The sequence below is a fragment of the Tenrec ecaudatus genome, chromosome 9 (genome assembly GCF_050624435.1).
Source record: "Tenrec ecaudatus isolate mTenEca1 chromosome 9, mTenEca1.hap1, whole genome shotgun sequence".
NCBI lineage: Eukaryota > Metazoa > Chordata > Mammalia > Afrosoricida > Tenrecidae > Tenrec > Tenrec ecaudatus.
Genome location: NC_134538.1, coordinates 52,484,683 through 52,508,189, shown reverse-complemented (window position 1 = coordinate 52,508,189; position 23,507 = coordinate 52,484,683). Strand labels below are relative to the sequence as shown.

The 23,507-nt window shown below is 51.9% G+C and overlaps 1 protein-coding gene across 1 annotated transcript in view; it reads left to right on the top strand.

Annotated features, from left to right (window-relative positions):
- The window catches only part of NUDCD3 (NudC domain containing 3), a 132,346-nt gene extending 113,488 nt beyond the window's left edge, over positions 1-18,858 (top strand). Inside the window, exons 5-6 of the mRNA XM_075558104.1 lie at positions 7,693-7,881; positions 16,314-18,858. Coding sequence (XP_075414219.1) covers positions 7,693-7,881; positions 16,314-16,424 — 300 coding nt within the window. The 3' untranslated portion in view covers positions 16,425-18,858. The remainder of the gene's footprint in view (positions 1-7,692; positions 7,882-16,313) is intronic.
- Positions 18,859-23,507: the final 4,649 nt, after the last annotated feature.

The following is a 23,507-nucleotide window of genomic DNA, read 5'->3' as shown; positions in this document are numbered from 1 at the left end:
TCCTCATTTTTGTCCCCTACCTGGTATGAGTCCCTGGTATGAATCCCACTTGGTCATGGTGAATTATTTGTTTTATATACTTTTATATTCAGTTGCCTGTATTTGTTAAGGATTTTTGCATTGATGTTCATTAGGGATATTGGTCTGCAGTTCTTGATTCTTGTGGGATCCTTGCCTACTTTAGGTATCAGACTTACACTAGCTTCGTAGAAAGAGTTCAGGAGTTTACCATCTTTTTCTATGTTCTGGATGATTATGCGTAGAATTGGTGTCATTTCGTCCCTGAATGCATGGTAGAATTCTCCCGTGAAGCCATCTGGCCCAGGGATTTTTTTGTTGATAATCCCTTTTTAACCTTGTCTATTTCTTCTATTGCTATGGGTCTGTTGAGATTCTTGACATCCATCGAGGATAGTCTAGGGAGGGATTGTTTTTCCAAGTATTTGTCCATGTCTTCCAAGTTGTTGAATTCTTTGGAATACAGGCCTTCGTAGTACTGTGTAATTATCCTTTTGATTTCATTAGGACCCATTGTAATGTCCCGTTTGATCCCTCATCCTTGCTATTGAAATTTGTTCCTTCCTTTTTTTAGTTAGGTTTGCCCTAACCAAAGTCTGTGGACTCTGTTAATCTTTTCAGAGAACCAACTTTTAGCAACATTAGTTTTCCAGTTTTCCCTCTCATGAATCTCAGCTCTGCTTTTTATTATTTCTTTTCATTTGCTATTTTTAGGATTGTCCTGTTGACTCTTCACTAATTGGTGTAAATTTTGTGTCAGCATATCAGTCATAAGTCTCTCTTCTTTTTTCAGGTGTGCATGTATTGCTATCACACATCCTTGGACAACTGCCCTTGGTGTGTCCCAATGATTTTAGTACATCGGATTCTCATTCTCGTTGGTTTCTAGAAATTTCCTAATTTCATCTCTGATCTGGGCCAGTACCCACTCGTTTTGTAATAGAGAGTTATTCATCTTCCAATTGTTTGCCCTTGTTTTCTTTATCTTCCTTTTTAAAATTTACCCTATGGCGCAGTGGTCAGAGAGAGTGGTCTGTATGATCTTAGTGTACTTGAATTTACATAGATTTCACTTATGTCCCAGCATGTGGTCTGTCTTCTAGTATGTGCCATGTGGGCTTGAAAAGAGTGTGGATTTTTTTGCATTTGGTTGGACAGCTCTGTAAATATCTATCAGATCAAGTCATCTAATTATACTGTTTAAAACTGTAGCGTCCTTGTTAAGTTTTATTCCCCTGTGATCAGTCATTCTCAGAGAGCAGTGTATTAAAGTTACCTACTGTAATTGTTGAGCCTGTGATTTCTTTTTTCATTTTTTTGAGCATTTGATGAATTTCGTAGGTCTGGACTGCATATATATTTATTATATACCATCAGCTTTCTTCACAACATTCGCTTCCGCAAACGTGTCAGGAAGGTGAGCATCACAGAATGCTGGATTATTATAATGAAGTGTTCTTGCATTGAGGGAGTACTTGATAGAGGCCCAATGTCCATCTGCTACCTTAATACTAAACCTATAAACACATGTACATAGATCAATTTCCCCACCATCCTATATAAATATATTTACATATGTACATGCCTGTATTTAGACCTCTATCAATGCCCTTTGCCTCCTAATTCTTTCCTTTATTTCCTTTTACTTTCTTGAGGTTCACGTTTAAGCTTTGTTAGGATAGATCTAGAGTAGCCTTTATTTCTTTTGTAGCTTGTCTTGCTACAAAAAAAGAATAGCCTTTCTGGAGTCTCCATGGATATTTTAGGTGCAGGACTTTCCAATCTATGTTATCAGAACTTGAACATCTGCTAACCCTGGGTAAACGCTTAGAATTATTCTGCTTATAGTAACTTCCTTGTCATTCTTTGACTAGTTTTGTCCTGTCTCACTATATATGAGGGAGCTTTTAAAAGTACATGGAAAAAATTCATGACCTTTTAATTCCATTTTTACATGAACTTTTTTTTCACGGTCATTTTATTGGGGCCTCTTACAACTCCTATAACAATCCATATATCAATTGTATCAAGCATATTTGTACATATATTGCCACCATTCTTTTCTAGACATTCCTTTAGAAACCATTTGAAAGACATTTATTTTCTACTGAGCCCTTGGTATCAGCTCCTTGTGTCTATGAACTTTTGAACCCTCTCGTGAGTGACTTAATATGGAACCACAGGGTCAAGGGAATTCCCTTTGTAGGTTTCTTAGACTCTTTCTCTGTATAGCCCCCTTGTGTTTAGTACTTGGCCCCACAAGTTTCAATCCTCTTAGCCTCACCAAGCCCCATCCATGCCATCTCAGTGGGGTTTTCCATGCTCTGCTCTACTCCGTGGTACAAAAAGTGCTTCCAAATTAGACCACTCAGAGGGCCCTGTTTCCTGTCTTTAGGGACCATAGTCATTGTTGCTGTTGCCCAGTGCCTGAACAGTTACTCTCTAGTTGCTTATGGTGAGAAGACAAACCTTGTCACAGCCAGAAGCCAAGGGCACTGTCAAGTTATTTTATCACAGAAAAGTGAGTCCAGAGACAAGCAGCCATAGGGTGGTGTTCTAGCTTCACCAGTGCCTTCAGGACTTTGGAGTTCTTCTGTTTTACCATCTTTGGCATGGTAACTCCAGCCACAAGCCTTTCACCCCATCCTATATGGCAGCTGAATAGAGGAAAAGGGGAGTGGGAAGAGAGGCAAGTGGCCGCTATCTGCCCTTGACTTCAAGATAACCTACCTAACATACTCAGAAATCCTGATTTTCAAGGTAACTTCCCAGAAGTACCATTTGGTGACTGTCACTTGATCACATGGCTCAGCTGTAAGCAACAGAGTAGCTCTAAGTAAAATCGGCGTTAGCTGGGCACGTTGCTTCCCTGAATAGAAATAAGGCTCTGTTACTAAGGAAGGAAAAGGATATAAATATTGGTGAGTCATCTGGCATAGATTGGGGGATGCTAAGATAAGTTTATTCATATTGTTTAAAGTTTCTGTGAGGACATTTTGGGAAATTGTGCCGCCAGCATTCTGCACATTCTTCTGAGAAATTCATTGTACACCTAACGCAGGGTAGGTAAAAGAAGACCCTAGAATATTTTGTTATGCCAGAGAGTATACCACCGCTCCAATCTCATTATCACCAAGCTGATTCCAACTCAGCGACCCTCATAGAACAGGGCAGAACTGCCCTGTAGGTTTCCGAGACTGTAACCTTTATAGGAGTGGAATGCTTCATCTTTCTATTGCAGAGCAGCTGGTGATTTCAAATTGCTGACCTGTGGTTAGCAGTGCCACCAAGGCTCTGCCAGTGTGTTAGTCTGGGTACTTCAGAGAAACACATCCACAGAAAGTCATGTATAAGAGAGAGTTTTATATACAGGGTAAGGAGGCATCAAGAAAACATCCCAACCCAGTGCTGCCCAAGCCCACAAATCCAACATAAACCCATTAACCCAACACCAATCCACAAAGTCCTCCTTCATCTCACAAAACAGATGTAATGTTGCTGACTGCAGGAGGAAAGCCGAGTCAATGAATGTGTAAGCATCTCAGCGCTGGCAGGGGTCTCCACACGGCTGCTCCAGCACCCAGGGCTGCATCGGGGTAGGTCCATGTTACTACTCCTTGGGGATGTCTTGCAGGAAGTGAGCCTTGCCAGCTGAAGCAGGGGACTGCTAAGGCAGCTGCACCCTGGTGCGCCCATCACAAAGAAGAGACCCGAGAACTGGAAAGGTGAGGCTCACCGAGCCATTCACCCCTCCGCCCTTCAGTTTAACCCCACGTGTTTATCAGCCAGGTTGGCACCACAAACTAACTCAGCCAGAAAGTAAGGAAGAACCTAAATAAGTGATGAGGACATGTCCCTGGATCCTAGACAGCAGTTTTAAGGGACATCTTCTGATTATACTTCGATAATTTGAGTACCAAACTTAAGGATGGTAATGAACTGTAAGTGATTGAACCAAGGGGAATCCAGGAGTCATGTTGATCATAATGAGAAAAGTATATTAACTAGTGGGGTAAAGGCAGGCTCTTGGTTTTGATAGAAACTCAAATATAGAGGGAGTCTTGGAATAGAAAATCCTAATTTTCCATCCTTCATTTAAATTTTTGATCAGGCAAGAGTCTCGAGTGGTGCTAAACTTAAATAGACATTTTTATGTGGAGAAATGACATGGTCTCAAAGTGTCTTTTCATGGATTCTTATAAGTTATAGGGGGATAAAACAGTAAGAATACAGAGGAGAAATCAGACAATATCCTACTGAACCAGGTGATCAAAACGAACCAGTGAGAGGCTGGTGTACATCATATGTATCTAGGTATTGAGACCCTGGGAGAGGCACACCGAGAGGACGTGCCATGCTGGCAACCAAGAGGAATCCCGAGGCAACCCCCACAAAAAGACCAAGACTCTGGAAATGCTCCAGATTCCAGGAGACATGACAGCAACTGTGCAGTGCTGGATCCCAGATGAGAGGGAAACCGAGATAAGGTCATGATTGGGGCCTGTGACAAGCCTGGGCTACGAAGGGTAGATAAAATCATAGGCTAAAGTATTGTTCTGGTGTGACCTAATATAAAAGGACTTTTTTACTCTTAGTAGATACTCACCAGGATATTAGAGGTTAAGAGCCAAGATGCATTCAACTTATTCTTAAATGGTTCAGGGATAATACTTTATGACTTGTTACATTATATGTTACATATACACTCACACAGGCAGGCAGTCAGCCCACCCAGTGTTGTTATTATTTCAGGAAAATAATAGTTAAATCTACAAATGTAGCAGTAACAGCCGCAAATTAAGGCAGTTTGTAGAATTGGAGATAGGAAGAAACCTCTCAGTTAGGAGACTATTGAGGCATGGAGCGATGCGAGGGAAACACCACCAGGAAGTGAGACTCAGTGAGCTGAGTTTGGGAAAGTGCAAGGGGCTCCAACCTGACTCCTGGAGTTCAGTGCACAGAACCGCAAGAAAGGAGACATCTCCAAAGGAGGGCGGCAGCGAGGGGGGATGCCTTGGGTTGGATTTAGAAGAGCCTTACTGTTGACATGAGTTAGTGCTGTTGTTAGTTTAAGGAGTCCTGGTCATGCTGTGGTTAGCATTGAGGTATTAGCCTCTAAGTCAGCAGTTCAAACCTACCAGCTTCTCTGAGGAAGAAAGATGAAGCTTTCTGCTTCCATAAAAAATTAAGTCTCACAGGTCCTATATAGGACTGCTATAAATCAAAACTCAATAGTAGTGGATTTTGTTTTGTTTTGTGTAGTGTTAATACAGCTCTTTTTTACTGTTAGCCTCACCCCTACTACAAGAATAGTAGAAGATACTTGAAGGGGCCTAAGTAGATATTTATTAAAACTTTGTAGAGCCTTCCTTGCCATTTTCAGAACGTCTGCTGCTCTGCAGAGACTGGCAGAGCCCCTGGCTGGGAGTAGCCCGCTCACCGGCAGCCTACTTACTGCAATTGCAAAGGTGCTAGGTGAGAAACCTAACTGGGAGGCCCGTGAGCAGGGTGTTTACCGTGGTTACAGTAGCGTCTGCTGAGGACAAACCTTCAGAAAATGAAGGCCATGCCTTCCAGATTTTAGAGATGTGTGCGCCACACATGTGGGCGTGGTCTCTGAGCACAAGAGCACTCATGGAGGGAAGCCCATCACCGCTGTCATGTCCCACCGTGCCCCCGGCCTGGCTTGTGTGCCCTAATCGGGACCAGAAAACTCTGGGCTGTTAATGGGCTGTGACGAGGTGCAAGCCTAAGAAGAAGAGCCTCTAGCCAGCCACAGTGGCCAGCACAGGCAGCTCCGCAGTGGCTGGAAGTGGAAACATTTGCCTTAGCCTGCAGCAGTGGCGGCGTAGAACTCTCTTCCTTGGCTCTGCCTGACGGGGCTGGCACTCCTGGAAGGGTAAGAGATCTGAAGAACTGGCCGACTCGCCCTCTTCTTTTTGTGTCCACCCAGACCAGAACTCAAGGGATGTTTGCTTTGGTGATATGCTGGTACTGATACGACTGGCTCGGTTGCAATTCTTTGTCTTGCTTTTCCCACTTCTGAATATGTTTCTCTTGTGATCTGACCTCACGGACGTCCTCATTCCCATCCCTCTTAACGAGTTGGAATCATTTCTCAAGGACTTAGTATGGTCGTTGGGTTTTCATCCTGTTTTGGCCCCAAAGAGAATCTAAAGGACATGCGTCCCTTTTTCTGAAGTAGCAGCGAGAGTTCAGGGCTGGTGGAGGGTGGAAGGAGTCTCCCTGGCAGCATTGTTTCAAAGCCTGTGCCCACTTTGGGGTGAATATAAATGTTACCAGAGAACACAAGGGGACAGCAGGGCCAAGTCTTTAGTGTTCTTCCTCAGGGGCACATATGGCCCGTGTGACTGGGGCTCCTGAAATTTAACCTGGCAGATTTTACCCAGCTGACCATTCATGCCCTCCCGTAGCTGTGGGATCTCCGACGGGGAGCTTCTCTTCTTGTTCGTTCCTTGTTTCTGTTTGGCACATACACACCCTCCCCTCTATACCACACGTGGCTGTTTTGTCCCCATCAGAAAAGACAGTGCAAGAGAACTCCCTCTAGGGAGCTGCAGCTGTAGCCATGGAGGGACCTTTGAGGCCCAGGAATCAGGTGGGTGGTGTTTCCCTTAACCAGGAAACTAGTTTGAATGCAGCCACTGGCAGAGGGACCTGAGAGGTTTGGGCAGAAATGGGGTAGGAGAGGCTGGGCCTAGTCTTGCATTGTGGCTTTTGGTAGTACCCAAGATCCATGAGTGGAAAGCCTGGGCCTGGGCAGGCCAGCAAGCCAGGAGTGAGGCCAGGGCATCCAGCCAATTTGGCCCCAGGAAGATCCAGTCTAAAGTGTGAGGTTAATGGCAGGAGAGTCTTTTGTGTTTCAGAATAAGCCCTTGATCTGGTAGGTCCATCTCTTAGATCAGGTCTCAGAAAGCCTCAACTGAACCCTACTGTTAGAAGCACGGAAGAGATGACTTGGGATACGTTGGTGGTCGATAAGAACTAGGCAGCAAGACAGGGCATGTCTAGGTAAGACAGGCTATGAAGCCCATATTTGGGGATAGGATTTCTGTGGCTGCCTGTGGACCAGGTGCCTAGCAGATGAGGGATGTGTCGGCTCGTGTCCAGATTCTGACCTTGACTCAGAGGGAGTGGCAAGAGGCTTTTGGAAAACTTACTTCCTTGTTCAGGAATGGTTTTCGAGAGCACCTGCGCCTGGATGAACAGGTGGGTTCGGTGTGGGCAGTGGCAGTGGATGGGTGATGACGTCCACAGCTGGTGGCTCCCATCCTCTGTAGCAATAAGTCTCTGTTACATTGCCTGTCACAAGAGAGAGCCGCGGGTCTTGAGCCCCTTCCTGCATGCTTGATGTCGGTGCTGTCCAGCCTCAGAGTTCCTCCTTGCAGTGCGTTTGCACGGCCACACGTTTGTTGGCATGGCAGAGCAGCCTCTTGAAGGCTCAGCCCTCCCTCCCTGGACTGGCAGAGCTTGTTCTGTGTGGACGCTCAGCCTCGATGCTTCTAGGTATCTGCTGCTCAACCAGCTATTTGCCAGCCCCTTACATGCTGACCAACAGCTTCCCTCATGGACTGGTCCCTCCCGGAGGCTTCCCAACCATTGCTGCTGTCTTTTCGTAGGACTCAGACTGCATTCTGTCCTCTCTGGCCGTAGGTGAACCTGAGCAAGGTGGGAGAATACTGGTGGAGTGCCATCCTGGAGGGCGAGGAGCCCATCGACATCGACAAGATCAACAAGGAGCGTTCCATGGCCACCGTGGATGAGGAGGAGCACGCTGTCCTAGACAGACTGACCTTCGACTACCACCAGAAGCTGCAGGGAAAGCCACAGAGCCACGAGCTGGTAGGAGCTTCCGCCTTTGTCCTGGAGAGCCGGGTGCTCACCGAGGCCTGCCAGGCAGATAACACAGGCAGCCTCGCCCTGGGGAGAGAACAGGAGAGGCCGGGTGGCGGGGTACCAGGCCATGAAGGCACTGCAGTCTCGAGTGGAGCTCTTGGAGGAGGGATGTACTTAGGGTTAGACCCTGTGCTCCAGAGCTGATTACTGAACAAATTGGCATGGTCTCCTCACCTCGCAGGCTCAGGGGCGGCCTCTCTGCCCTTTCTTCTGGCAGTATGCTGCAGGTGGGAGCCTATGCCCTTGACTTAGGCAGCCATGGCCTATCTAGTCACACAATGACAAGAGCGTGCGCCCACTGACCTTCCTGCCACCACCTGAAGCCCGGCAGAAAAGAGCCCCACCAGCAGCCCTCTGGGCCAGCTGTGGCCTCTAGCCTGTCCTCATGATCAGTAACGCTCCTGCTCATGAGAAGTCAGCAGAGCCTCCATGTGCATTTCCAAAGGCCAGTGGACGGGGCGCAGGCACTCACTCATACCTGCCGGAACCGCAGTGTTGGGCGGCGGGGGGGGTGGGGTGGGGGGGGGCGGGGGGGGTCTTCAGTGGAAGAAGGCATGCACTCGGAAAAGGAGTGGAAAATTAGAATAGACATGTTTTATTTCTCTCCTCACATTGCTCTCAGATCTAGTGTCCCACGTAAGCAATAGGGCTGTCGATTCAACGATCGGATGACAGTGAGAAACGCATGGCTTGTGAGTCTGCATTCAGACCCCTGGTGGGTTTAGGCCAGTCTTCAAGTTTTTGTTCCATGTGTTGTGAACACAGAACCCACAGGTTCCTATCTTTTGCGGTTTGTTTTTGAAGCGCTTGCCTTGTGTTGTATTTGGGTTACTGGGCCAGCGTCTCATCCCTGGGAAGTCTGCTGTTCGGTAGGGGTAGCTGTAAGCTGCACTCACCTGCTCACACACAGCTTACCTGGTGGCCAACTCCTTCTTTCCTTTGTTCTGTTTAGGCCATCGATCCACAAGTCTGCACCGTGTGCCTGCCAGGACCTCATGGGCTGGAAGGCTGCCGTTCCTTCCCCTGCCCCGTCAGGCCACCGCCTCTGACATGATGCAGGCATATTAAGCAATTCCTACAAACTAGTCAGGTGTCCAAGGAACCCGTCCATGGGCGCTCTCACCGACTCCTTACGACACCTTGAGAAAAGAATGTTTGCTGTTGTTTTAACAGAGAAGCGGAGGTCCCCTCATGTTCACGGTCGCTCTGCTAGTGAGCCACGGGGGTGAGATTTGAGCCCTTAAATGATTCCAGACTTCTGCCATCACCTAGTCAGCCAGTGTCTCTGTGAACGCATGCTCCTCCCATTCGTTCACCTGACCCACAGGACCTGGAAAGGCAAGGCTCAGTCTCGCGTGACTCTCTGGGAAGCTAAGAGGTCCTTTCTGCCTCATCTCCATCCTGTAAAGGTTTCAGTGACTAATGTCGTAGTGACCAAGTGCCTAGGACCTAGGCTCTAGGAGGTTGCCTCTCTGCCTCTTGCAGAGAGTAGGCATGCTGGTCCGGCTGAGTAGGCATCACTGTCCGGCTGAGCTGCTTTTGTCTGTGGCTGTCCTGATGAGAGCCCACGGACATTTCCTCGTTGTCCTCTCCGACACCTTATGGAGAGCAGGTGTCACCCCTTTGTCGAGAGGAAGAGACAGGCTTACAGAGAAGCGATGGGACATGGCATTGTCTGTCCCCAAGTGCAGTGCTGGGCCTACAGAAGTGACTAAGATATAGTCCAAAGTTGGTCTCTGGGGGAAAGACTCCCTGTGTGCGGAAGAGTATGGGCAGTTTTTACATCAATGCTCATGGGTCTCTTAGAGGGCTTGAAAAGCAGCCTTTCCAAAATGCAGTTCTCCGTGGCGTGAAGTGAATGGAGTGCAGAGGGAGCTGCCTCCTCTGGCATCTGTCCAGATGTGCTGAGGGCGATTTTCCAAACACTGAGCTGGTCTAAGGAGCACGTGGCCCCGCAGCTGTTGGAGAGAAATCCTACCAGTTAACATTGTGGTGTGGTTTAACTGTGATATTCTGAACTCTGTTAATGAGTCGGTGAGGCCTTTGTATATTTGAGTTAGGAGATGCGAGCGAGGCTAGAATGGCTCTTCGCTAGAACACGGAAAGCATGTCCTTCTCAATTCAAGAAATGCACTTTTTAAAAAACTGGTTGTTTTTGCCTCCGAGCCTCTCAAGCTCCCTGTGATTGAGTACTTTGGCTTTAAAAGGAGGAAAAATTAAAGCTATAAATTAAGAGCCTATACCTGCTTGGTGTACAGGCTGTCCATCGTCCCAAAGCATTCGTCCCAGAAGGTGGAAGCCCAAGTCCAGGTTGCATGCCGTCACAGTTCAGGACACACCTTGGAGCGAAATATGGCCTGTGCTTTGCTGAGATGCCAGCCCTGCCACCCTTCCCTGTGCCCACCCCTTCCTCTGTTTCCTACTGCCCCAGCCGTCCCCCACCCCCATACACCACACACACACACACACACACACACACACACACACACACACACAGCCTTCTGCCTCCTCTTCTTGATCCTGGGGTTTTCTGCTCATTGTCACCTCTCCTTTACACTCTCGACCCTCATGTGTCTCCCCTCCTCCATGGGCCTGCCTCCCACCATGAAGTGAGGCAGGCACAGCACCGCCTCCATGGGGCTGGCACTCCAGCCGCTTTATTCCTACCTGCTCCCAAGAGTCTGTCTGTCAGGCTTTGATTGTCGCTGCGTGACTCTCGGGGCGCTACGGAGACAGAAGGGTGCCCACCCTGCCACTTCTTCATTCTTAGGCGCTGCTGGAGGCCTGTGCTCAGACACAAGTGGGGCCTGAAGGGCTATCTCCAGATCCCAAGTAGCCTCCAGACACTGGGATGAGAACTCCCCACTGGTGCAACCGCCCACAGGTGATCTGTTTGCGCAGAGGAGCAGCATTGGCAGTAGGGCAAGCTTTGTAGCGCCTCACAGACAGCACACTGTGTGCACAGCAGGAAGGGCAGCATCACAAGTGCTTTTCCTGGTTCTAAGACGGTCCAGGTAGGATGGGAACTCCGACAGGTGCCCCAGTCTTTTACACCACGGAGGAAGGGCTGTAAGGACCTCCTTCCCCATCCATTTATTAGTTTAACGTTTTATTGTGCGTTCAGTGCAGGTCTGCACAGCCGTGGAGATTGCGATTCACGACATTGGTTACATTTTCACAGTGTGTGGATATTCTCATTGTTCTCTTCCAATCTTCTGCATTCCCTGCCTCCTGCGTTCGTTCGCAGCTTTGTTTCAAGCTGAGTGTTGACTTGGGGCCTCATAAATGACTTTTTAAAGGAGCGCAGTACTTACGGGTGGTAATCATTGTTTTGGGGGCCAGTCTGTTGTTTATCTATGTGTCACCATCAGGCCCGTGGGTGTGTCTGTTGGTTGTTGTTGTTTTCTTGTGTGGGATGTGAAAGTTCTAGTTAATAATTTCCCCCCATTCTGCCAGTCTTTGTTTACTGTGGTCCTTGTTAGACCCGTCAGTCGTGGGAGCGCTTCTCGTGTCTGTATCAGTGTGGTTTGTACTGTGTGCCCTGAAATTGCATTTCTTTAGCCCTGCCACCTCTTTAGACAACCCACTAAGCTTCAGAAGTAGTTTGTTTCCAAGCCCAGAGATAGCTGCGTGTCCCACGCGGAGGGTGACCTCGTCTCAGCCTGGGTGCAAGTCAATCCATTCATTCCAGGCAAACTGAAGCCGCTTCCAGGGATTGTTCTGACCCTCCATAAGGTTGCTCCAAGACTTACTGCCAACCTCGGGCAAAGCCCAACCTCAAGGGAAGGGAGACGATGTGTCGCACACAGGAGTGCTCCTCTGTGGGCGCAGACACACGGTGTAAGACATGTACATACACACGTGAGTGGGCGCTTCGTGGCCGTCTCTGCTCATCTTGGTGTGCAGCTTGCGTTCTTCTGCACACGTGGCCTCTTCGAAAGCAGACTGTCGCAGTATGGGGTCCCAGAACCATGGACTGCAGTCGGGTCTCTGGTTGTGTCTTGCTCTGGAGAGGATAGGGTGCAGATTTGCTCCCAGGCTTCCTAGGGCCTCAAGCGGAGCCAGTGTGCAGCAGATAAGTGAACGGGTGCCCCAGCTGGCCTACACACTGACGTTTGGCTGCTCTTGGAAGCCAGAACCACGAAGGAGGACATTCAGAAGAGCCAGCAAGAACGCTGGAAAGACCACTGTTTATTCTGCAAGTGCTCGTCTGCGTGCTCAACTTGAGGGGTGTGCCTGCCTGCAGCGGCAGCAAACCAGAGCTCCATGGGAGAGGCTGGAGAAAGGGACAGGGACGCAGCACCCAGTCTGAGCTCACCTCTGCCACATGTGAGCCAGGTGCTCCTAGACTGGCCAGTGTGCTCCGGCCCCTGGTTGCAGCCCCCAGCCCACCCTGTGTGGTCCTCCCGGGACTTCTGTGAGCCCTGAAGCTGAGGTGTGTGCCAGGGGAAAGTCTCGCCACAGGACCCAGCAGATGTCATTGCTTATTAGTGACTGCTGTCATTGGGGGCATGCCCAGGAGGAGGGCGCTTGTGAGTACCAGTGCCGCCACCTCCCCACGTCCCAAGTCCTAGGAAATCTCATTTGCCTTGCAAATTAAGTCTCAGCTAGCACAGTGCTTTTGGCCTTGGCTCCCATGAGTGGTGTAAATTTGAAGCTTTCTAAATTTACCAAAATTTCAAATTACTCTCTAATGCTTCAGATACTATGTATTTTAAAGTATTTTTAGTTTGAAGTGGCCACGCTGTTCTCACTTACATTTTGAAGTTTTTCATTGTGACTGTGCAGTAACATCTTTTCCAAAATCAAAAATTCAATGTTTCTTCCTAATTTGATTTCTTTTGAGTGGGAGGAGAGCATGTTCTGTGGGACTTACTGCCCCTGGGAACTAACTGCCCCCCCCCACCTCCGTGTGTCCCATGAGGAAAGACAGCAGTGGCATGGAGCTGATAGCACCCAGGAGCCCTGGTTCTCCGTCTTGGGGTCAGGGAAGGTTGAGCGGACTCCAGCACCTGGGCTCCTTGTGGTGCTGGTTCCTGGCCAGAGCCTGTTCGGTGCCTGCTGCTTCCTGGTGTGGTGTCCCCAGAGAAGAACTCAAGGTGCTTGGGTAGAGCTGCCACAGCAGCTTTTCTCTGGTGCACAGCTCCCTCGTGGCCTCTCAGAGAGTGGGCCTCTCAAGGCCTGGCCTGGCCAGGTTCAGGGAGTTCTCCAGGTGTTCTAGCAGAACCCCCGTGTCGGTGGGCAGCCTGCCAGCGTCAGAAACAAGGGGCAGGCCCTTCAGCAGAGAGGAGCTGATTACAGAAAGTTCGGGGTGAGGCACCATCGAGGCACCATACTCCTGTAGTTTGGAGTTTCGAGACGGGAAAGCAGAGCATCTGTCTGCCACTGCGCTTCGGGAGTAAGGGAGCAAGGCCCTTATGCTGGTTCACTTATGCGTACACTCTCATGCTCCTCCACACCTCCAGATATCTGCTAGCGAAGAGAAGAGCAGTCGATGGTAGTCTAGGGCTGTCGGAGAGGGCAGCATGACTAGGCCAGCGAGTGCAGGTAGCCTTGGCTGTGACCGGCTTCGGGCAGAGCCTCAGGTCTCAGCAGCAGCACATGGCTCATGCAGGTCCGCGGTGGAAAGCAGACCTGGAAGAGGCTTGTTAGCTCTGTGCTGCGGCAGTGGCTGCGCCAACGATGGAGGACATGAGGGCGGTGGGGAATCAAGAGGACTTACTAGCAAGATAGGTGAGGGAACAGAAAAACGGGCCAGCACCTGACTTTCTTGCTGAGGAAGCAGTGCTATTGGAAGAGTACCCTCAACCAAAGGGGACTGGTGGAAAGCATGTAAGGAAGGGCTCCCTTTTGGAGTTTGTGTTTGTCCGGATTGACTAGAGAGACAAATGCAGAGACACTCATGTGTATAAGAAAGAACTTTATATAAAAGAGTGTATATTTAGAAAACATCTCAGCCTAGATCAAATCCATAAGTCGGATATTAGCTCATATATCTGATACCAGTTTGTAAATTCCTCTACAGATGCATGCAACACATGCAATGAGTGCAGGAAGATCACTGGCCAGGGGGTGGAAAGTCTTGTGGATCCTGTGGCGGTGGAAGCATCTAAGCACTGGTGTGGGTCTCCACTCGGCTCTTCCAGCTCCAAGGCTCTGGCTGCCACCAGCATAGCTCCATGTGGCTTGTCAACAGGAATGTTTCACAGAGAGATTTTTCCACCTCCAGGGAGGAATACTGGAGTTCCCAGAATCTTCAGGGAGGGCCATGCCCACACGGAGACCTTGTTGGCCTTGGCCTGATTGACAGGCTGGACTCCACCCCTTTTGCAAGTTGACAAGAGATTATGTAACTGTACAGAGTGAAACATTTCAGGCACCTAATTAGCTTATGAAAGGCTGGGGGATGTTAGGGTCAGGGTGTGAGATGTAGGGTGGGGGATGTTAGGGTGGGGGATGTTAGGGTCAGGGTGTGAGATGTAGGGTGGGGGATGTTAGGGTCAGGGTGTGAGATGTTAGGGTGGGGGATGTTAGGGTGGGGGATGTTAGGGTCAGAGACCTCATTTCGGAGTTGGCGTCATTGCTGTGGAGGCACGATTAGAGGGCACTGCACGAGGAAAGCTTCCCCGGAGAGAGGACGGAGAGAGACCTTAGTTTTCCAGCACTGTGGGAGGCCAGATGAGGAGTGTTGAGCAAAGAGACCAGGAGATGGTAACCACAGGTACAAAAAGAGAGAACTTCTAGGATGATCGTGTGGCTTAGGCTACAAAGGATGGTGATGTATTTGTCTGCAGTGGGCAGACACCAGACTCACTCTTCCACATGTGGCCAGCCTTCCCCTCCCAGCACAGGGGCTAGGGTGGTCCGGCATGGTCTCTGGTCTCCTCTCTGGGAGGATAAGACCCAGGTAAGGCAGCTGCCCAGACTCCAGACAGACTGCCCAGTAATCTGTTCACTATGTGCAGAGGGTAGGTCGGGCCGAGGGCTGCACCAAGATGAGCTTCTTGCCGCCTCTTCACCTCAGCCTGGTCATGCCAGTGCCAACAGAATGCGGGGATGTGTGCGCTCCCTGGCAGGAGGATTTATGTGGCGAGGATACCCGGTCAGCGGCTTGCGCCTGGGCAGTTCCTGGGAATTGCTGCACACCACAGGCCTCACAGCCTCTGATCTCCCTTGTTTGTAAAGCTACTTGAAATCTCCTCTCCCCAAGTCCCTGGTGCGGATTACCTGGACGCACTTGAGAGGAATGTCCACCAGTCTGTGGTGCCTATTCAAGCATTCTCCGATGTGCTCGTTGCTGTATCAGTTAGGGCTGATACAGAAAAGAGAGCGCCAGCTTGTCTGAAGCTGGCTGTTCGGGAAGAAGTCGCGTGTATCTGGTGTCTAGAAAAGGCTTCGGTTTTAAGAGCCAACAGCATTGTTAGCACCGAAACTTTCTACCACACTGGCCTGGCACCAGGCGCAGTCTTGCTTCAGTCTTTCTGCTCCAGGGAGCACTGCCCAGTGCGCAGGATAATCCCAGACCTGCCCAGCAGTTAGCTTGCACTCCTTCCTCATAGTGAGCAGGGAGAGGTCATCCCAGCCTTCCAGTGCCCTGAAAGGAATGTTTGTGCTGGCCAAGACCACCATGCTGATCTGCAGAGGAGGGTGGCACTGTGCTGGCCAGTGGTGGGCCCAAAAGTCAGGCCCCTGTTGTGCTCTGGTGGTCCACTGGATGGTGTGTCAGCCCTGCTGGTCGGAGCGGGTGGCGATTTGGTTCTTCCCACTGTGTGGCCATCTGCAGCTGTCTAGCCTACAAGGGCCAGGAGGAGAACCAGCTGTATGCCAAGGCCAAAGGACAGGTGGGGAAGGCTGCTGAGCCAGGGTGCTTGCCCTGTGCTCACTGGCCCTGCACTGGGCACCTGGCTGCCCTAACCCCCCTAGGGAAGCTTCTTAGAACCATGCACTTAACTTCTCCCACTTTCTCAGGGCAGCTCTGCCCAAGGATCTTCCTCTCTGGGACATCCCTCAGGAAACTTGGGCCACACGCCCGTGTGGATGCTGGACAGATGGCTGGTAGAAAAGGACAGGAACCGAGCGCTTAGACACAGCCGGCGCTTTGCTCTGGCAGGAAGGTGAAGGTGAGCGTCAGGGTCTGTGTTGGGAGGAGAAGCCAGTGCCCCCGCTGGTCATGGCTTGACCATAGGAGTGCAGGTCTTCCTGGCTGTTTATCTGCCCCTGCAGGCTTCCTACGCTAGTGTGTCCTTCCCCGGGCTCCTAGGAGAGTCAGGTAGAGGAGACAGAAATGACCTGTGCCTGCCAGTTGGAGTTCTGTTCTGGGAAGGGAGTGTGCACTGCCTTGTGGTCATGTTTAATTTCTTTCTTTTTTCTGTTTGTAGAAAGTCCATGAGATGCTGAAGAAGGGATGGGATGCTGAAGGCTCCCCCTTCCGAGGCCAGAGATTCGACCCTGCCATGTTCAACATCTCCCCTGGGGCGGTGCAGTTTTAGTGACCAGAGGACCGGAGGCCCTCCAGCACGTGGAAAGCGGAAGCCGCACGGCCGCGTCTCGGCCCCTCAGCTTCCCTCGTGGCAACCTTGCATGTTAGGGACCTTCATCTTCTCTCCTCCTGCTCCCAGGCTCATCCTTTCTTTGAAGGCAAAACTAGGCCCTCCCTGCACCTTACCCTTCCTCGTGTGACTCCGAGGAGGCTCGAAGGGCAGCCTGTCTCCCGCAGCCTCGCCTTGCTGCCGAGGGCCTCTGTGTGCGGGCAGCCTGCCAGTCTGCTCCCACTGCCCTCCCACCCCCCAGTGTTTGCTGCTGCTGTCTGGGCACTCTGTGGCTTGCTTCTCTTGGTGGGGTAGTGTCCATGCAGATGTACTGTCTGGGCACCAGTTGAATGGGGGAGCCTGTAAGAATGTACACAGGTGATTATGGCAGTGGCCTGGGAGTGCCCTGACTCTTGACCTTGGGTGGGCATGTTTCTGTGTGGTCTGCTTCTCCTTTGGCCATGCTCACTGCCCTGGCTCAGTGCCATCGAGGCACTGCCACCCTGGGATTCTGGCATCTCCATCTGTGGCCGTCTTTCTTCTCCAGTTCTAGATGTCAGCAGGAAGTCTGGGGTCGCTGCACAAAATGGTGTCTCTTTGGTCAATGTCCTGTCCACCCCCACCCCACAAGCCCCACGTGAGACCAGCATCACCTCTGCACGTTGTTCAAGGACACTCAACTTTGCCCCTCAGACCACATCTTTGGGCACTTGGATGTGACTCACGCTAGTGCCTGATTTGGGCCCATCACGCCCTCTGCATAAGTCAAGGCTCCTGGGAAGCCCACCGCCAATGAAGGAGGCAAGCTGGCGGTTCCTTGAAGGGCCGCAGCATTTGCCCCAGAAGCCCAGCCACCCACCCCTTGCAGCCCAGACAGGCTGCGGACTGCTGGAAGGAGAATGCCCACCTCGTTTGCGGTGGAGCCATGGGGATTGAGAGCCCCATTCCCGTCTGCCAGCTCATGCCTCTGTGCCATCAACATCCCCAGGCCGAAGTGGCGCCCTCCCCCTCCCCTTGACGTGTGACCCTCCATTGGACTGACTCGGCGGCTCTAGCTAAGCGTGAAGAGAGGAGGCTTCAGCTATGGGGTGACTGGCCCTTCAGCAGGGCTCCTCAGCACCCTTAGTGACCCCGAGAACACGGGTCGAGAGTCTGCCTGCCACCTGTCCTGTTAGCGGTGGGGCTCTGTCGCACACAGGCCCCACCTGTTCACACCTAGGGCAGCTGCACACCAGGGACATAGGCACGGAGAAAGTGACACCTCCACGAGGACTTGGAGCTGTTGCTGGGCGAGGGCTGCGGCAGCCTCGGGGCCACTTCGTGCACCTTGAACGGGCCCTCCAGCAGGCGGGAGTCATGGCAGCTTCCGCCGTTGGGCGCTTGGTGTAGTCTTTTCTGGCCGATTCTGGCCGAGCGGGTCACTGGCAGCCAAGTTCCTAGGCAGCTATGGCAGGAAAACAGCCAGGAGATCGTCCGTGAGTCCAGGGACACCGTCCTGTTGGCACAGCATGAGCCCAGGGCGCGTTCGTCTGCCCTAATTTTATGTGAGAGTCCTGCGGTCTCAGACCAGTCACCAAGTCTGGGATTTTGGAGCAAATGCCGGTGGACTTATGACCTACAAGGGGGCAGGCTGCGTGTCCTGGGGTCCAGGGAGGCCTTTGCCAGCCCTTCCCAGGCGTGGCAGGCTCCTGGGTTTGCACATTTGTCCCATGCTGGCTTCCCTGTGTCATTAGGTGTGCTTTTGCGTGCTTTTGTCATTGTGGTTCCTCTCTTCTCTGTAGCTCAGTTCGGCCACACAACCTTGCAGGGTCCTCCAGGAATGGCGGACGAGGTGGAGCAGGTGGCTAGTGTGGAGTCTGGGAGAATATTTGCTTCTTTGCTAGCTTGTCCTCAGTTTGCCCAGGCTCTGTTTTCTGGGGTGGCATTTTTTCCCGTTTCCAACTCAGCGTTAGCAAAACAACTGAGGAGCTGGGGAGGGGAGCTGGTGGTGGATGGAGGTGCTGAATGCATCTCGGAGTGTCCTTCCTGCTGCGCAGCCCAGGGCAGGCGCCCCGCACTGCACACACACACACACACACACACACACACACACACACACACACACACACACCCCACAGAGTGGCCTGCCCTCACCCCGACACAGCACGCTCTCTGGGTGCAGAGCCGCTCTCTGTGGGGCGCTCCCTTCCTCGATTCCCCCGCGTGGCCTTGCTGCGGGGCCCTGCGCATCCTGCTTGTTTTCTCTTTCCAGACAGGGTAGCAGCGGCGTGGCCACTCACCTCATCTGCTGAGGCGTCGAGGAGAGCAGGGCCCGGGAGCCCAGGAGAGGGGTCTCAGCCTGCCAAGTCGCGCGCTCGTTCTCCGTGTTGGTTTGCAATAAACCTGTATTTAAGCAGCTCTGGGTCGGTGTGTGGCATTTTCACTGAAGACGGTCCGACCGTGTGTATGGTTAGTGCCCCCGGTTTTCCGCTGGGTGCCGTCTGGGTACCTGTGTCCAGCAACCACACAGTGAGAGCCCATCCACCTAAATTCCCCTGGCCCTCATTTGGACTTGCTCGGCTTCTTCCAGAAATCTAATAAGCTTCTGGTCAGAGAAACTAAAAAGACCTGGAGCTATGGATCCATTTCAAATAGGTTTTGGCACTCTGCCCTGTCAGCTGACCCCCCCATCCAGTGGGAAGGCCGACTTCCATGACTGGGCCGGGTGCCAGCGCGCTTTGAATCTCAGTCTGCCTGCTGCTCCCTGCCGCTCACAGTGGAGTGGCCTCCTCTGCCCTGGGCGCGCGCCCCACGCCCCCCAGGAACGGCACTGTTTCACAGGGCGTTGGCCCAATTTCCTCAGGCGCCCCCTCTCATAAGGGACACTCAAGTCCCAGGCCTTTCGACTGTTCACAGTTTGATTAGCATATAATTCATAGCTCATCCAGTCCAGTAGTTTAAACATAATAAAAAGGGTTATGCAATCTTAGAAGATTGTCTTCTTTCTTGTTACTCATTTCTCCCCTGCTATAACTCCAAGCAACTATTAGTCTGGTTACTGCCTCTCTAGATTTACCTGTTCTGGATTTCATCTAAAGCAAAAAAAAATCCCCCGAAGCAACAAAGTAAAACAAAAAGCAAAAAAAAAAAATTATACATATATATATTTTTAATTTAAAAAATTTATATATATATTTTTAAATAATAAAACAGAAAAACCTTAATTGAAAAGACAACCAAGAAATAATAAAAACTAGAACATATTTGAAATGGGTCCCACGGGAGAACAAATGAGAAGGTGTTACATTTTAAGTACTACATTCAAGGAGCCTGGCGGAGTAGTAGGTTGCTTGAATCCACCAGCCACTCTGCTCCCAGTCCCCTCCCAGTTAGAGTCCCTGTCTGGGATCCCACCGGAGGCCTGCGCTCCCGATGGGTCTCCGGGCGTCAGAGCCAGCGTGGAGGCACTGAGCTTCCTTTTGAGTCCATCGTCCTTGTTCTTTATGACGCACTCTCTGATGACCAGCCGATTGCCACCCCTGCTCAGTGGTCAGAGGAGAGCCAGTAGAGGCTTAACCCAATTGACTTTGGCTCTCACTGTCACTCGTCGTGAGCCCCAGGCCGGTCCTGAACTCCTCATACCCCCTCCTCGCTCCTCTCAGTACTAGTCTTGTTCTGTTTCCAAAGTGGGCCCCAATTTGTCCCGCCAGCCTCTCCGGAGTAGGCCTCCAAGTGGCAGGTCTGTGGCAGATGTTTCATTCCTTGTGTGCAGGAGGAATGGTTAGCTAAATGATGGGGTTACCAGTGGACCAGACATAATCTCCCAGAAAAGAGAGGCATCTTGGAATAGTTTACCCCCAGCGATGAGTCAAAATCGACTCATTGGCAGTGGGTTTTGGAGGGTTTTTTTTGTTTTGTTTTTTTAATGAGCGCAGGAGGGGTGAAAAATCAAGCATTTCGTGTGGAAATGAGTCCAAGAGGCGTCAGCTGCTGTAGAAAGAACTCACTGCCTGGAACACTCAGCTTGGAGGAACAGAGCCGCCCCCTCTCAGCTCTGTTCCCCTGCTGGTGGCTGGCAGCGATCACTGCGAGGCCGTGGACGGCGAGCATCTGGTACCCTGAGACCAAGGCTGGCATCTCCCGCAGTGGGGTCCACTTCCAGGAGTGTGAGGAAGCAGGTGAAAGGCAGAGACTGAGAGGACGCCAGGGGAGCTGCCACCCCAGAGCATGTGATGAGCAAGAGGAGGCCTGCGTTCACAGGACCCCTGCCTGTCCACGTAGAGTCATGGTCTGCTATGTAGATGGGCCCTTGTGTGTAGCAGACACACCTGGGTTTAGAGTTGGCTAGCCTGACCCCTTAGCTGGGTGTGACCTGGTCTGATCACAGCCCTTGCTGCACCATTTGCCTATCTCTCTGGGTGAGAGGACAGGCTAGAGCCAGTCTACAGTGTTGCTCGGTGCCAGGCCTGTCCTTACAGCAGTGGGGCTTCTGCCCACCCTTAGAGAATCTGCCAGGTGCTAGGTCAGGTCAGCAAAGCTGCAGACCTGAGACAGTACGAACAAGAGGCATTGGGTAGTGGCCTTGCTGGCCAGCCCCAGCCCCATCTGGTGGCAGTTGCTATCCTGTGGCAGGGCCCTGGGTGGCCTGCTGTGCCTCCCTGGCCTCCTCCCAGAGGAAGGACTGCTCTAAGGCAGCACTGGCAGCAAATGTCTGTCAGCCCGAGAGGGAAGTCCAAGACCGTCGTCCTGTGGGGACTTCCCACCACTCAATCATGACCCTTCTTCCTGCGAACAGTCTGCCCAAGCAGGGATTTCTCCACTTTGTAAAGGCTGGCGCTGGGCAGGAGGGACCACAAAGACACTTCAGTCCCACCCTCTCGGCTTACCATGACCACAGAAGAGCGGTGGCTTTCCAGCATCACACGGCTTGTCACGGGGACAGGGACTTAGCATGTGGCCAGTACTGTGAAACCAGACTCCTCCCAAGAGGCTGCTTCTCCCCTGCTCAGGCTCCTTCAGTGAGGGGCCCTGCGCTGGCTGGCTGTCCACATCACTTCTTCCCGCGACCCCTCTTTGAGGCCAGCACCATCTCCCTGCTCAGCTCGTTCACCTCATTCTCACCCTTATCTCTAGTCGAGTGCCATTAAAACGTCCTACCAATGTGTGTATAGCTGGGGACAGACCTTCTCAGCCCGTCCCTCTAGTTGTGGTCGTGCTTCGTGATGGGTTGAGTGATTGGATCTGTTATTAGGACCTGGAGGTCCAGGGGAAAGGCCCACCATGGTAGGCTCCATGCCCTGTCCCAGCATCCCACTTAACACCACAGAGTATCCCAGCCAGGTCTAGCCTCTGGGCCTCTGGGGCCAAGACCGCGGGCATCTCCATCTTTGGTATCAGAAACCTTGAAGTGGCCTTTAATGACAGCAACACTGAGCAGGGCCAGGGCCTCTTTCCAGGGGAAGGACTACAGCCTTGAGGACCCTCGCCCCCGGCTCATGTCCTGAGGATCGGAAGCTAGTGGCCCCACAGATTGGCTCCAGACTCCTTTCCAGAGTGGCGGGAACCCCTTTGCCCAGGTGCCTCCAGGGGAAGGAGCTAGCCACCAGTCCAGAAGGCTGAGCATCAAAGATGGGTGGGATCAGGGGCTGGAGGGAAAGGGGGAGCTCTGGGAAGTTCGTTCTTCCTGCTTGTGGGTTTCCTATTCGTGGTCTGTACTAGCCTGGCTTTCTGGGAACCAGGACCAAGGTGCTCTGGCCACAGCACCCATCTCCTGGGGCTGCCGTTCAGCTTGGATGCGGGAGAAGTTCTCTAAGCTCAAGGTAGGCGGTGAAGCTTAAGCGAGATGGTAGATGGCACTTCCCCTTTCAGAGTGTGTCTCAGAGCGGTACCCCTACCCCATCGCTTAGAGGAAAGGGCAGGAGGCCCATGTCCTCAGCCTGCGTGGACCCCCTGTGTCTCCTGGATCCCCACGGATGGCTTTCTAAGCTGGCGTTCTGCAATGAAGGCCAGGCGCCAGTCTGAGTGGCCTTGATGGGGACATCAGGCGAAAGACAGCAGCATCGCAGGGAAGGCAGGCAGGTGCGAGCTGAAAACTCTTCCACTCCGTGGCTTGGCATGCACAGGGCTGCATTCCCTTGTGTGCTCACTAGGCCTCCCACACGGGGGAGTTGGCAGGTGGTGGGCCGGCCCTGGGCTCAGACATCCTGGGGGGAAGCTTCCTCCAGGATGGAGAAAGCGGCAGAGGCAGCACCTGTGGGCAACAGAGCAGGTCACCACGCACTGGCCTTTTCCAGTTTCCTCTCATCCCCACTGCCAGCTCAATGAGAAGCTAATTTCACATACTTCTGCTGTCCACCCACTGTGCCCCACCTACACACTCCACTGTAGCACGGCTGGGTGTCTGCCAACGGGCTCTGCCCTGCCAGCCAGATGTGACTCCCAAGCGGCCCCAGCAGAGCCCAGAGGCAGGCCAGGAAGGGTCAGCACAAATGACAGTGGGCCCAAGAACTTCTTTGGCCAGAAAAGGGTCTGTATGGGTGGGTGGAGGGAACCTAGCGGGCTGGTGGCCCCCAGGACTTACCTTCCTACTAACAGGTAGTTAGATCTACACTATGGAAACACCACAGGCCTGTGGTTTGTAACCCATTGAACACACAGCCTCCTCCCCATTGCTACAGATGAGATTGAGGCCCAGGGGCAAAGTGCCCCAAGGTCACCCAGCCAGGGTGATGGACATAGTGAGACCCTTCTGCCAGGTTTGCCCTTGTACTGCGAACTTGTGGAGCCTTTTGGGTCACGTTCAACTTCTGTCCTCAGCTCAGCACCAGGCCTCCCAAAGGTTTTCAGGTACCAGAAAGCCCAGGCAGGCAGCTGACTCAAATCCCTGCCCTGGGCGAGCCTGATGTGCTCAAATGAAAAATAGTCGAACTTCTACCAACTCATGACAACCCCATGGGCATCCGAGTAGAATTGTGTTCCAAAGATTAACTGACTGATTTTTCCGAAGTAAATGGCCAAGTCTTATTCCCACCCTTTCAGTTAGTAACCAAGTACATCAACCATTTG